The 13147-nt window shown below is 43.2% G+C and overlaps 1 protein-coding gene across 3 annotated transcripts in view; it reads right to left on the minus strand.

Annotated features, from left to right (window-relative positions):
* RFFL (ring finger and FYVE like domain containing E3 ubiquitin protein ligase) overlaps positions 1–13147 on the minus strand; it is a 29180-nt gene that overhangs the window by 9713 nt on the left and 6320 nt on the right. For all 3 annotated transcript variants that reach the window (XM_084219092.1, XM_084219090.1, XM_084219091.1), the window contains exon 2: positions 1266–1450. In XM_084219092.1, coding sequence (XP_084075218.1) covers positions 1266–1445 — 180 coding nt within the window. In that variant the 5' untranslated portion in view covers positions 1446–1450. The remainder of the gene's footprint in view (positions 1–1265; positions 1451–13147) is intronic.

Genomic DNA, 13147 nt, shown 5'->3' on the forward strand with positions numbered 1-13147 from the left:
TGTCAAAGACAACATTACAGAGCCATGAGCAGGGAGGGCCCCACTGGAGCTGACCCAGCACCAGGAGCAGGCTCAGCACACTCACACCCCACAATGCATCACCAGAGTTTGATTCCTGAAACAACTGCACTCCTCAGTGCACAAATGCATCAACACCCCTGCTGCCCTGGGAGTAGAAAGCAGCAGCTCTGCCAAGACTCACCATTCCTCAGATGTGTGTCCTCATGCATAAATAAAAAGTGCAAGGAAAACCAGTTTATGAACTTTCCCAGATAATCTAAAAGGGTTGTGGCCAGAATTTACCATTATTTTTAAATTCTCACATACTTAAGTTCAGTAACTATAGATCAGACACTTCTTAAGCCACAGAGTGTGGACACAGAACAATTTTCCTCACTGGAACATTTTCAAGCAGCATTAAAGGACCCACCATGTCCAAATAATGCCCCAGGCAGGGTTTGCTGTCAAATTAAGTCTTGTGGTACCAATTATTTTGGCATTTATACACCACAAATCAAGTTTACAAGTAAGATAAAATTGATTTGGGTTTGGTCTGGGGCTATTTTTGCTCAGCAGTTCTACACACACCCTCAAAAAACTTCACTGGCTTTTAGTTTGAGCAACAATAGTTTGGAAAATAGGAAGATCTTCCTTTACTGAAAGCACAAACATCATTAAACTTCTTGTCACAATATTTCTTTTTAAAGGACATTATTGCTTTTAAATAAGGAATTTAATAACTTATGCTCAAGTTAACGCTTCTTTAAGTGACTATCAGCAGTTTGGCTTTCTATTGAGGAAATCTTCTGAAGGATTTCCAGTCACATGTGTCACTCTAGGACACAAAATAAAACAACATGGACACTGGACTCTCCAAGGTAAAATAAAGGGAAAGTTTCATTCTGACTCCAACATTTATAGAGTTCCAAAAGCACAGTGGATTGAGGGTGACAGTGCCACCTCTCCAATGACACTGGACAAACCAACAGTCCATCAAACTTCTCCCCCTCCATAAAAGAATGCAAAACAAGAAGTTATTTACATAAAGTCTGTGAGAAAGTTTGTTAGAAGAATGTAAACATCAGAAGGCTTAGAAAATCTTTAAAAAACAGGGTGACACACATTAATTGTAGCAGAATGACTGAAGACCCAGAGCCAAAGTGGGCTGTCTTCTCCCATATGGGACGTGCAGATCTGAGGATCTGTGTATAAAATGTGTGTCTGTAACTAAATGAAGGCAGCTGGCAGGGCAGGGCAGGACTCACCTTGCTGGAGGAGCTGTCGAAGTGCATCCCACAGGCTTTGCAGCTCTGCTCAGAGGCAGTGGGAGAGGGGAAGGAGCTGTAGCCAGGGTTGGAGTAGGCCTGGGCCCGGGCTGCCGGCGGCGGCTGCATCTCCTCAGGGGAGCCATCCACACAGAACCAGTTACAGCAGCTTGCCCACATAGTACCTGCCAGGGAGACACCGTCAGACGGGCAGGGACACAGCCTGCCAGCTGAGGTGGCAACAAAGCAGCAAATGCAGCTCAGTGCCCACCCCTGGTTCATCTTTAACAGCATGTTTGTCAGTTTTGATCCTTCCTCTGACAAGCCCACACACTCAGTCCAGCACAATGCAGCTCTGGTGAAAAGGGAAAAATAAAGATTAAAAGAACTTTATTACTGAAACTTCATAGAGTTGAGAGACCACAATGAAGATAAGATAAATTGTATGTTCCATTTGGCTATATCAGATTCTGAGTTTGCTCTAACAGGCTGTTTCTATTTCACATAAGCTGCAATACTTATCAGGATGCAATAATGCATCAGGAAAAGAACACAAAAGCTCAAATTATATGGCACAGAACAGTTAAATAAAATCAGCAGCAGGATCATAGATGGCCATTCTTCAGCTTTGTCCAAAATCCCTCTACAGATTTACAGCTACAAATCCAAAAAGATAAAATAAAAGCAAGGACAGCCGAGCCACTAATTTCACATACTGCAGTTCCAGGCTGAATTTACAGCATTACAAGGCTGAACCATCACACAGCAGGTCAATGTCAGTAATGTAAGAAAATCAAACACTGACTTTGGTAACTTGCTTAGGAAAACAACTGCAGCTGAGACACAGAATCACTTGTTTGTTTTTCCAAGTCATATTTTATATGTAAAATATACACACATATACACACACACACACTTACCAAAAATCCTAACACAGTCCAGTGCAAAATGCTCAGTTCCAAAGTATTCTCACACCACCTCTGCTGCAATATTCCAGAAATACACTGCTATAAACTTGCTTTTGGGAGTTTACAAAGAAATCTGAATTCATCTGGGCATTCAGCTTCTGGAGCACACACCATGTGTCATCACTTACGGGTAAACTGAATACAAATTGCCTCCTCTGCATTTCTGCTCTCACACGGGAGTTCCTGAACTGTTTCTTTTATGTCTTAAAAATCAGCTCCCTCACTGATAGCAGTTCAGCAACTGCTTGATTTTATAAACTTCTGGAAATAAAATATCTCTCAGCTGCACAGCCAATTCATTGCTTGTTACTCAGTAAGTATTGCCACAGATTCCCAAGGGAACAGGGCTAGGAAGGGAATTCTAAAGGTTATTTGGTATAATAATTCTTTTTTTTAAGCTGTGCTGAATCTTTGGGGGTGATGTACTTGAATTGGGAAGCTTTTGCACTCTGGTGCTGTTCCAGTATCTGTTGCTTTAGTGGCATCTTTGATCCTTTCAGAACCTGGCTGAATTTGGCTGCTCAGAGTCCCTGCTGTCCTGAACAGATGCTTTTCAAAGCTCACAGTGTGAGCTGAGCCAGGAGCCCTCCCTGCAGGCTCAGCACATTGCAGAGTTTAAATACAAATCTACACATTCACACCATGGATTCATGGTGGAGCTGATGTGCTCATTGCTGCACTGGAAATGACACTTGGGCTGGCACCCAGATCTCAATAAATAGTGTGGATTGCACTTGGGCTGGCAAGGAGATCCCAATAAATACACAGAGGAAAGCACTGCACCAACAGAAATAATCTATCATCCATCTCTATTAGCTTTGCCCTGCAATCAAACACACACTTCAGATAGCACAGATAAAAGAAACAATTACGCTGTTTCTCTCTGCATGTTAATTTCCAAGCTCTGTGTCCTACTCAGAAGTTAACAGAGCCTTTCTTTTGCAAAAGTAGAGAATTTCTACATGAAATCACGTTCTTTGTGAGGTTTAGTTTGTTCCTAGGAATCACAAATCTAAACAACATGAAAGCTGCACAGTCCAACAAGCATTCAGAGCCTCCACAGCAGTGGAAAACTGCATCCAGAGTTCAGCTCCCTTCCTGTTTCAAGGACCCCTGCAAGATGAAGGCCACCCACGATAACAGAATACACAAATGCTACTGCCTGCCCCCAAAAACTTTGTTTTCCTAGAAAAAGACAGCCTACTAATTCACTCTGGAACATTGCAACATGTCAAACACTGGGAAGAAAAACACAAGGCAGTGCACAAACTGGAATAAAACAAGACAGAGCTCAGCATTCAGCTGGGGCTGTAGCTCTGTGATTGCCAGGAATTAAAAGGCCAACAAAAAGCTCAGATGTTGCTTTAGAAGAACCTTAATCCTGCTCAACTACAAAAGCATGGAAGGGAATTGCCTATAAACAAACAACATCCAGGACTGTCCTCTGATCCATTTTTCCAAGGGTATAAAAAGGAGCACACATATAAAACTCCTCTGTAGCTGCCTACAGCTGCACTAAGACAGCAGCAAGAAACACAGGTAAGATTCAGCAGCTGATTTTCCATTGCTCTGGACAGGATCAGCTTTAGAGCCAAGGAAATGAGCACTGCCAGTGATAGAGGACTCCCAAGTTACAAGCAGAATGCCTCAGTGGAATTTCAGGATGATCATTTCCTTGATAACTCTACAATGTTTGCTACAGGAAGATTATTCTCTTTTTTATTCTCTTACCCATCTGGAGGTACGTGGTCAGCACAGTCCAGAAACTGCTCATTTTCCCAAGGGATGGATGTTACAGATGTAGCAGTCTGAGGGTCAGAACCAGAGAGTCCTGCCCTGTCTAAATCCTGTCAATTCCCTGCAAAGGAGCTGCTGTTCTGCACCCAAGGAGCTCCACTGCTACACCAAAGTGACAAATTAATGCCCAGATAAAAGAACACCCAGTGGAAAAAGCTACTTCTGTGTTGTGCTCCAGGGTTGGGAAAATACTTACAGTAACTTGGCTAATAACAGTGTGGCAGCTTGGAAAACTTAATGACAGCATGGATTTCAGGAACATCTTGAATAAAAGATGTGGACTTACTGGCATAGCTGACATTACAGGCACTACTGATAGCAGCATTATCCTTGGACAAGGTGCCTGTACTGCCTCATGGAGCCACAGAAACAACTGCTTGAGCCATGCAGCTGGGCTGGGTTTGGCAAACTGGAAGCTCCATGGCAGGCACCCAACAGTGACTGCTGGCAGCCAAAAACCACCTGCCCTAAATGCTAAGTGCACATTGTGCTTGGAGCATCTGCCAGGGCAAAGGGAGTTTCACCAAGGGTGGAGACACAAGATCAAACAGTCTATCCTGGACCTGCAAACACATCCACCCACATGGCAATCAGCACCCTGGGAAGGGGCTGTTTCATCCTCTTTCTTCAGTTGCTTTAAGGAAAGCCAGAAGAAATCCAGTAAATGGCAGGGAGGTGCTTCCCATGGACAAAGTGGTGCCAGCACTCCACCATGCTCTGCTAGACTGCTTTTATTGATTTGATTATTTGTTTTTCCAGTATGAAGCTATGCATGCCATGACTCTCTTGACTGGATTTAAACAGGAGAGTGAAATTCATTTCATCACCAGTTCATTAACATGTTCTACACAATGCCAAGAGTTCTGTATAAATTTAATTCTGAAGGAAATACCAGTGATGTCAAAGTTTTCCTCCCATACATAGTTGAAGGCAAAAGTCATAATGCAGGTCTGGATTCTTATACTTACCATCTTCATTTAAACAAGTGTTTGAACTCAGGTTCTCACTCCAAATGCAGTATCACTGCCATAACCTTGCTAGCTGGAGTATCAGGGATCACAGCCCCCACACAGGAATTATTACACATTTATTACACATGCATGTGTCATAAATGGATTTCATCAAAGGCTAGGCTGTGTCTGCAGAGGGAAACTGCGGTTTATGTTTGAATATAAAATCTGCCTTTATTTTCCTAAGGGTACAAACAACAAGGGACTAGAGCAAGCCAAGGAACATCTCAGAATCAATGAGCTTCCAGCAAAGCTCTCAAGGACTGGGTCTGGCTCCTTTTTGTGACTGCTCAGGAATTCAGCAGCTGGAATGCAACAAGGAGACACTTGAATCAAGGGATCAAAAGGAACTGAGCTCCCAGGAGCAGCTGATTCTACTCCCACACGAGAAGAAACCACAGCAGCAAGTAGTTCTGCTCCTGAGAGGCCTTTAACCACTGGAACAGCAGGGCTGATGACCCTTGAGGCTACTGCAGATGGATCTGGGTGCCAAAAAGGGAGGGAGATGCAAGAGAGCAGCCCTGCCAGGGCCAGCTTCCCTGCAGGGCTGTTTGCTCATCAGCCCCAACAGCTGCCTCACACCTCCCCTGCTCTCCTCAATGAGTTGCTGCTCCAGCAGCTCCCTGAACCACGCAGCTCCTCTCTGCCCCTCATCCTCCTCTTCTTCCCATCCAGAACCTTCTACTGCCTTCAGGACCTGCAGTGAGCAGCTACAGATGCTCTACACCAACACAGACTCTGTGTCCTCCACAACACCAGTGAGACAACTTTCACACAACACACCAACACTGGGATAATGCTGAGCACAAAATCATTCGTTCCTGCCACTTCTAGTAGCTTGAGGATCAAAGAAATTGTTCAGGAGGCCAGAAAATGGCAGTGTGGCTTTAAAATAGTCATGTATTGATAGGTCTCTTAAAATTATTATTTTTGTTATCAATCCATGCTGTAGCCCCTGCAAAATGGATCAGATCTCACTTTGATGAATGCTGTTTGAAATGGCTGAAGTATTTAATGAGTTAACCACCTTGGTGCCCCATTAATAGCATTGCACAATTGCTCATTGTTACAATTTACTATTTTTTTTATTTTATTTCAACAAACCTGCACTGATAAGAAATGCCTTGCTAAAATTAGCTTCACTAATGACCTACCACTTCCAAACTGAATTCATAGTAAGGTCAAAAAAACAGTATTTGCTTGATAACAGAGCTATAGAATAATCTGCTCAAATGCCACTTATGCACAAAGCATTATTTTTATCAGCCTTTGTTCCAGGCACAGACCTGAATTATGATAAATGGGAGCAGCCATATGTTGGGACAGCTGGAAAAGTCAGCAAATGAGCCACTTGCAGAAGGGACAAGGGAAGGAAGCAGGCTGCCAGTCTGAGTATGACATTTGCAGACATGGTGTCTCAACCAATACAGAGCAGGAGAAAAGGACGAGATGGGACACAAATCTGTCACAAGGAATGTACATCTAATTTACTGTATAAAATAACTGGGCTGTCAGATTTTTATGTAGGGATAGGATAAAATATGTTTATGAGTTTACTTCACCTGCCCAAGGTGACAGCATGAAAAGGTGACACCTTGAAAAAATTAGTAAATAAATACCAGCACTGGATCACAGCAAGAAAAAGGAGTGTTCAGGTGGGGAAGACACAAGAAATTGTTACAGGAGGAGGAAACACTTTTCCATTTTGTGCTGTGCCTTCCAAAAGCCTGGAGACATTTCCCTCCTCTAATCATCTAACATCATGCAACAAAGACAAATATTAATTGCTCACCAGTCTGATCAGCAACTTTGATATCAGTTTAAAATTCTTCAGGTGAGACCTTGGTCAGCTACAAAGGCAGAGAGCTCAGGTCAGTCCACACAGAGCAGGGTGTCCAGGACTTCTGTGTCCCTTTGGTTGTGATCCTGTGCATCCAGGAGTGCCTGTACTGCCGGGCACATCAGGGGATGCCCTTGAACAGCACCCACATCCTCATGTCCAGAGGCTGGCCAGAGCAGGCTGGCACTGGCACCCCATCCCAGACGCTGCCTACAGCTTCCCCACGGGACGCGCGCAGTCCCTGGCTGGAAGCGCAGCCTGTGCCCAGCAGCAATAATCCATCTTCAACCCCTCTTCAACACAGCTGCACCTGTGCTTCTCCACCCTGGAGGTGCCTCCAAAAGCCTCCTCAGTGTGTGGGCTCAGCAGATCCCAACCATCCAGGCAGGAGCAGATTCCGGAGCGTGGTACACAGCTGGATTCGGCAGCGCCGCCGCTGCGAGCCCAAAGGAAGGGACCTGGCCACGCACCAGCATTTTAATGAAGGAAGTGACATCCATTTACCAGAGAGCAGAGAGTAAACAGGGCAGCCCGCTGGGGCAGGGTGCAAGGCAGAGCAGGAAAAAGCTGGAATGGGGCCACAGGCGTTCAGCACAGCCACACACAGCTCTGCTGAAACGCCAGCGCCTTCAGCTGCTGCTGAGCCCACAGAAGCACCAAAAATCACCTCCCACTTGCGTGGTACAGAGGAAACCATGGTGCAGACAAAGCCCCTTTTATGCTGCTATAACCTGGTTCACATTGAGCAGACCGTTTGCCAGGTAAGCCCTTGGAAAACTGGCTTAGCTGAGAGGAAAACTACGAGTTCTTATATACATGACAAAAATCCAGCAGGTATTCCAAGAGCATTTTGCAGCTGTAGCAGTGCTTATCAGTACTGCCAGCAACACCTGATGGTGTTCAGGAGGTTTACAGACAGAGCTTCACCTGAAATCCCACCAGCACTGTTACAAACATGAAGGATCTCAGCTTCAAGTACCTCTTTGAAACTAGAGAGCTGCAATTCCCATTTGAAATGGAGAAAATGGTTTTAGAAAGCTGTGGGATTTATAGAGAGAAAGCTAATTCCAAAAGAGACACCTTCTCACTTGACTCCCAGCTTCGCACCTAGAATTGCAAACTTAACTCTTGCCCACTTTCCCTCTCCTCTCTAGCACAACACCAAATTTCCCCCATTTTAACATGAGAAGTTTGGAAATCCTGTTTTGTAAGGAACTGGATACCTAGGGTGAGTATTATTTTAATATAAACTGTTTATTTTTGACCCAAAGTTGCATTTTATATATTGAAAAATATTTAGATAAAAAGTTCTTTTTGCTATTAAATGTAATTAGGTCTTGAGACATCTGCCAAGACGGAAAGTCAACTGCCTTTTTCTTTTGCAAGTCAGTGACATTCTCCCAGCACGTTAACAGAAACCAAAACAAAGTCATTAATGAAATCATGTGATTTTAGAAAATTATTTTTCTCATCCAGTCTATCTCAACTCCTTAGTCCCGTACCTGTTCCCAAGGGACATACTGTGACCTTGGGCTTATCTCCCTTCCACTCTCCTCTTGTGCTGAACAACAATTGAAAAATCTGCTGTGTTCTTTCACACTGGTTTGATATTCATCAGCAAGGCTGAATTAAGTCAGTTGTAATTATAGCATGAACCAAGTCAGGAGGAGAAGAAAGGACACTCTGGAGAAGCAAGATTCCAGAGTGCTGCTTTGTTAGCATTCCCAGCATCCTGCATGGCTGGATGTGTCTCTACCCTTAGTCTCTCACATAAAAGTGTCACTGAAAGCGGAAGCTCTCCACCAAAATGTCAGCAAGGAGGAGTCCAGGAATCCTAGACTATCCCCTCCCAACTCAACCAGTCCTTTTCATTATGGAGAAAAACCTCCATGCTGGATTTTTCTCTCTGTTCATTCCTATCCTCACAGGTTTTCTTGGATTCAGCTGCATGGGTCACTGCTAAAACTGTAATTCCAATAGACAGCAATAAATTCTCAATGAAAACCTGAACATTTAACTGTGCAGCTTCCCTAACCAGCCCTACCCCAGGAAGGGTCCATCCCATCCAGATTTCAACTCAAAACCTACCTCAGCCACTCTTCCATGACAGCCATGTGGCCACAGCTGGGGAGGTTTCCTGGATCTGTGCCCACCTGGAAGTCAGAAAGAGGCTCCAAGGGCACAGCAGGAGCTTTTCAGGGAGTCTTCCTCCTCCTCTCCACACTACAAACACCTCCCTTTCTCAGCACATTTTACAATGCCCAGAATAGAACCCTGCTGAAAATAAGTTTCTGCTGTGCTGCAAAACACTGCTGTGGACCCAGTGACTTCAGTGTTTGGGTATTGCAAACAAACAGGAGCAGATCCACAGTTTAACCAGGGAGCAGCTTGGAATCCCCTCTGCTGGAAAGTGATTTCACCATGGGAGAAGTTTAACTATACCCTTCTCCTAAATGGGGGAATTCAGGGAGCTGGAGAAAAAAGGGGAGGAGAAAGGATATAAATTTGTATTTTCATCACATCTCAAGTTCCCTACTTCAGGTAAAAAGAGATCAAGCTATTTCCACTGGAATCCGTGGCACAATTACACATCTTGTTTCATTAAGACAACTGAATAAATTACACATTCACCAACAGTTTAGCCTTGAAATGAAGCACAAGCATATGGGGGCATTTGAAAGGAGAAGAGAGAGGTGCATTATCCCAGATACAGCCCCTCAAATTTGGGGTTGGACAAGACTAGCCAGAATTACATTAAATTTCTCTGAAACTGCGATTACAATTGGCCCTAAAGCTCCACAGATTCTGGGCTATCACTGTGTCTCAGGCACCCAAAATTGTTTGCTGATAAATTACAACATCAGTTGGAAATCCTGGAAATTTCTAGTCCTGCCAAGCTATGGGTTTATTTTTAACCAGTAAACTTTTAAATTTCACCCCTCCAAAATCAAAATAGAGTCTCCAAACTCCTCACATGCAAAACCTTCTCTCCTCCCCACCTTCTTCCAGGAGCTGCTGGTAGAAAATGAACCTAAACCGCACGGAATTTATACAAGTGGAAAAGTGTACGTGCAGTAGGACTGGATGCACCACAGCTCTGTGCAGACTGGCAGGCAACCTCTAACCTATTTAACTGGAGCCTGAAAAAAGATAATTTTTATTTGGCTGGACTGAAACAGATCTGGATGTATATAACTGAGGTACATCATAACAAGTACAAACACTGCAGACTCATTTCATAGCTATGCCTATTCCAAATTAATCTGAATTCAAATCCAAACTAGGTGCTGAAATAGAATAAAATGCAGCTGCAGATCTCCTTTGGCACACACGTACACAGACCAACTCACACTTCACATCTGACACAGTGTGGGAAGTTCTGCCCTCCCAGGCTGCAGAAATACTTAGAAATTAGTCAGCAGTTAAAAAAAGGTCCAGGATGTTGAGTACAAACCTGGGGACTGGTTTTGTTCCTGAGATAACAAAAGACAGCACAATAAAAAAGTGAGTTTGTTTATGGCTCAGTCACCTTATCTGTGGACAAGGGAAATTATTCCACTCTCATCTGAAGGAAGTAAATACAGGTGGAACTTTGAGAGGGACTTTGAAGCTGTACTCGTAAAGCATTTCCATAAATATCATTCCTGTGCCAATCTCCATTTAGCACGGAAGCATCTGAAATTCAGAATTGCTTACTTGCAGCCCAGGAGAAGAGCTTGAAAACTGAGGGAAAGCTCCAGCCTCAGCACCCAGTGTGTGCCAGCAGGACAAGCACGAACTCTCTACAGCATTCATGGGCCAGATGTTGTGGAAAAGTCCATTTCCAACCATCTGCAGTGCTTGTTTCTAGGGCTGGGAAGTTCTACATGGGTTCCTTCACCACCATCCTTGTTCGACTGCTGTGCCTCTCTCCCTCCAGCCTCAATCTCTGCAGGAACATTAAGGACTGAGAAAACCAACACAAAGCAGCCTGAAATCTGGCCTTTATTCAAACAGAAACATGAACAAACCCAACAGCCATCTGGTCCCATGGTTTTGGTTGCTGAGTTGAGGGGGCACATCCTGAGGAGATTGTAGAAGTGCTCACACAGGGGCTCACAAACCATTCAAGTAAACATTTGTCTCTAGGAACTAAAGCCATGATCCAAAAAAAGGCAATTCTCCTTTATTGCCACATCTCTATACATCCATTATGGCAGAACATTTAAGTTCTTTGTCCAGCCTTTTAATCACCTGTGTGCAGCACCAAGAGAGGCAGGAGGGGCATCCTGGGATGGCAGAGCTCACCTAAACCCATCCAATTCATGGGATCAAACAAAGTGCTGAACATGGAACCCCAGTGGGATCCAACCCAGAGAATGTAATTTCACAGAAGACTGAGAGCACAGCAGGTAGGGAAAGCTTCAGCCTGGGACCTGATTCTCCTGGATTCTCCACCTTTGTCACACAGGGGAAATTTCCCATATATGGCCCAAGCCAGCAGGGTCACATTTCAGTGCAGGCTTCTGGCAAGCCAAGACATTCAGACATCATGAGTCAGTGCTCCAGAAATCACTGGAGTTTAGAAACCAATAAATCTACTTAGTTTTGGTTGGGTTTTTAAATTCACCTTCTATTGGGGCTTTTTCTTCAGCCTTTGCAGTCCAGAGGCACCATCACATTTTCATTTTGCTTCTCTGTAACTGGCAGGGGCATTTCTTTCCATTCTGGGGGGTTTTTGCTTTGTAAGATGACAGACAAGATTTTCATATTAGACTAAATCCTGGTGTTGGGCATGAAGAATAAAACCAGACCAACAATCACAGAGGCTGGGAACATACTAAGCAGTCTTGTACTTTCACACAGCCCTCTAACAACAAAGAATACTTATTTTTTAAATAACACCTCAAAACATTTTCACTTCTGTCCTCAGATCCCAAGCAAACAAAAACTTATCTGACATTTCAGCACAACCAGACAGGACTGCTGCCAGTAAGAAGCTCCCTATGACACAATCTTTTCCACCACTGACCTGATAACATCAGCATGACCTTTCTTCTTTTTTAAACTCTACTCTTCCCAGTTCAATAGTTCAGCAGAAACTGACCCATTTTTGATTACACAAACAAAATCAGATACCACACATTCCTATTAAAAAAAATAACTAAACTCCAAATTTCAAAAAATATAATTAGGAACTTATTTTCAGAATAGTAATGAAATAAATAATGTGGGACAATTCAGGGTGAGGATTTTTAGTTTCAGTTTCCAGCTCTGTGAGTCTGGGCCACTTCAGTTCTCTGTGCTTGAGTTTTCCATAAGCAAAACACACATAATGCCCCATCAGGGAGTGGAATCAATATTTCATTTCCTTAAAGCAGTACTGTATTCATAATGGAATTAAATACTTTCAGGGAACTGCAGAACTCATAGAAGTGAGGCACTTAAGGGAAGAAATATGAGTGAATAACCTCCTTGCAATTCTGCAGAGCATCCCAACAATTTTATAACACAGAATATTAAAAAAAAAAAAAAAAAGATGATTTTGAGGCCAAATTCATGGTTGACACAAGTGCAAAAGACAATGCAAATCCTGTTAATTTCTTGTGGCTCTTTTTCTTTTTGTTTGTTTGAACTCTTTCCCAGTTCACAATGAAAATTATGGTCAACATGCACAATAAAGAAGCTTTTTTTTTTACTTAAAGGGGCATTTCAACTTAAAAGTTTTACTTACAAATGTGGCCTTTAAAAAAAAAAAAACACTACAAAACAGAAAAACATTCTTGGGACTTAAGGTTTGAAGGAGGCAGCATGCTGTCAAACTGCAGACTAGGAAAACATCAAGGATTTTAGATCTCAAATCTTTTGTACATGTTGTAAAAGAACCCTTTTCCTTAGAAGTTTAGAAGGTTTTGTCAATACATTTAGATTGTTTTGTCCAATATCAAGGATTAAGGCTGATCAGTCAAGCATACAGTGGACAGTAACAGTTTATATACCCTTTTCTTCACATTTTCTCTCATTAGGGGAATTTTTAGGAGATACCACCATGTATTTGATTTAATAGATTTAATGTCAAGCCTGCATCTCTTATTCCTGCCAGAGCAGCAAAAGCTTTAGCTCATGTTATTAAGAGCCACATCCCAGAAGTAAAAAAGCAAGCTCAGGCCTCCAGAACAATGTCTTACCAAGTGAGTTTGGCTTTGGGCAGAGCAGCACTGAGGGAGACAGGCCTCATTCCAAGAATGATCATCTTACTTCCCTCAGACAAAGTAAAGCCTTTCATGA

Source organism: Fringilla coelebs, assembly GCF_963513975.1.
Source record: "Fringilla coelebs genome assembly, chromosome: 20".
NCBI classification, from domain to species: Eukaryota; Metazoa; Chordata; class Aves; order Passeriformes; family Fringillidae; genus Fringilla; species Fringilla coelebs.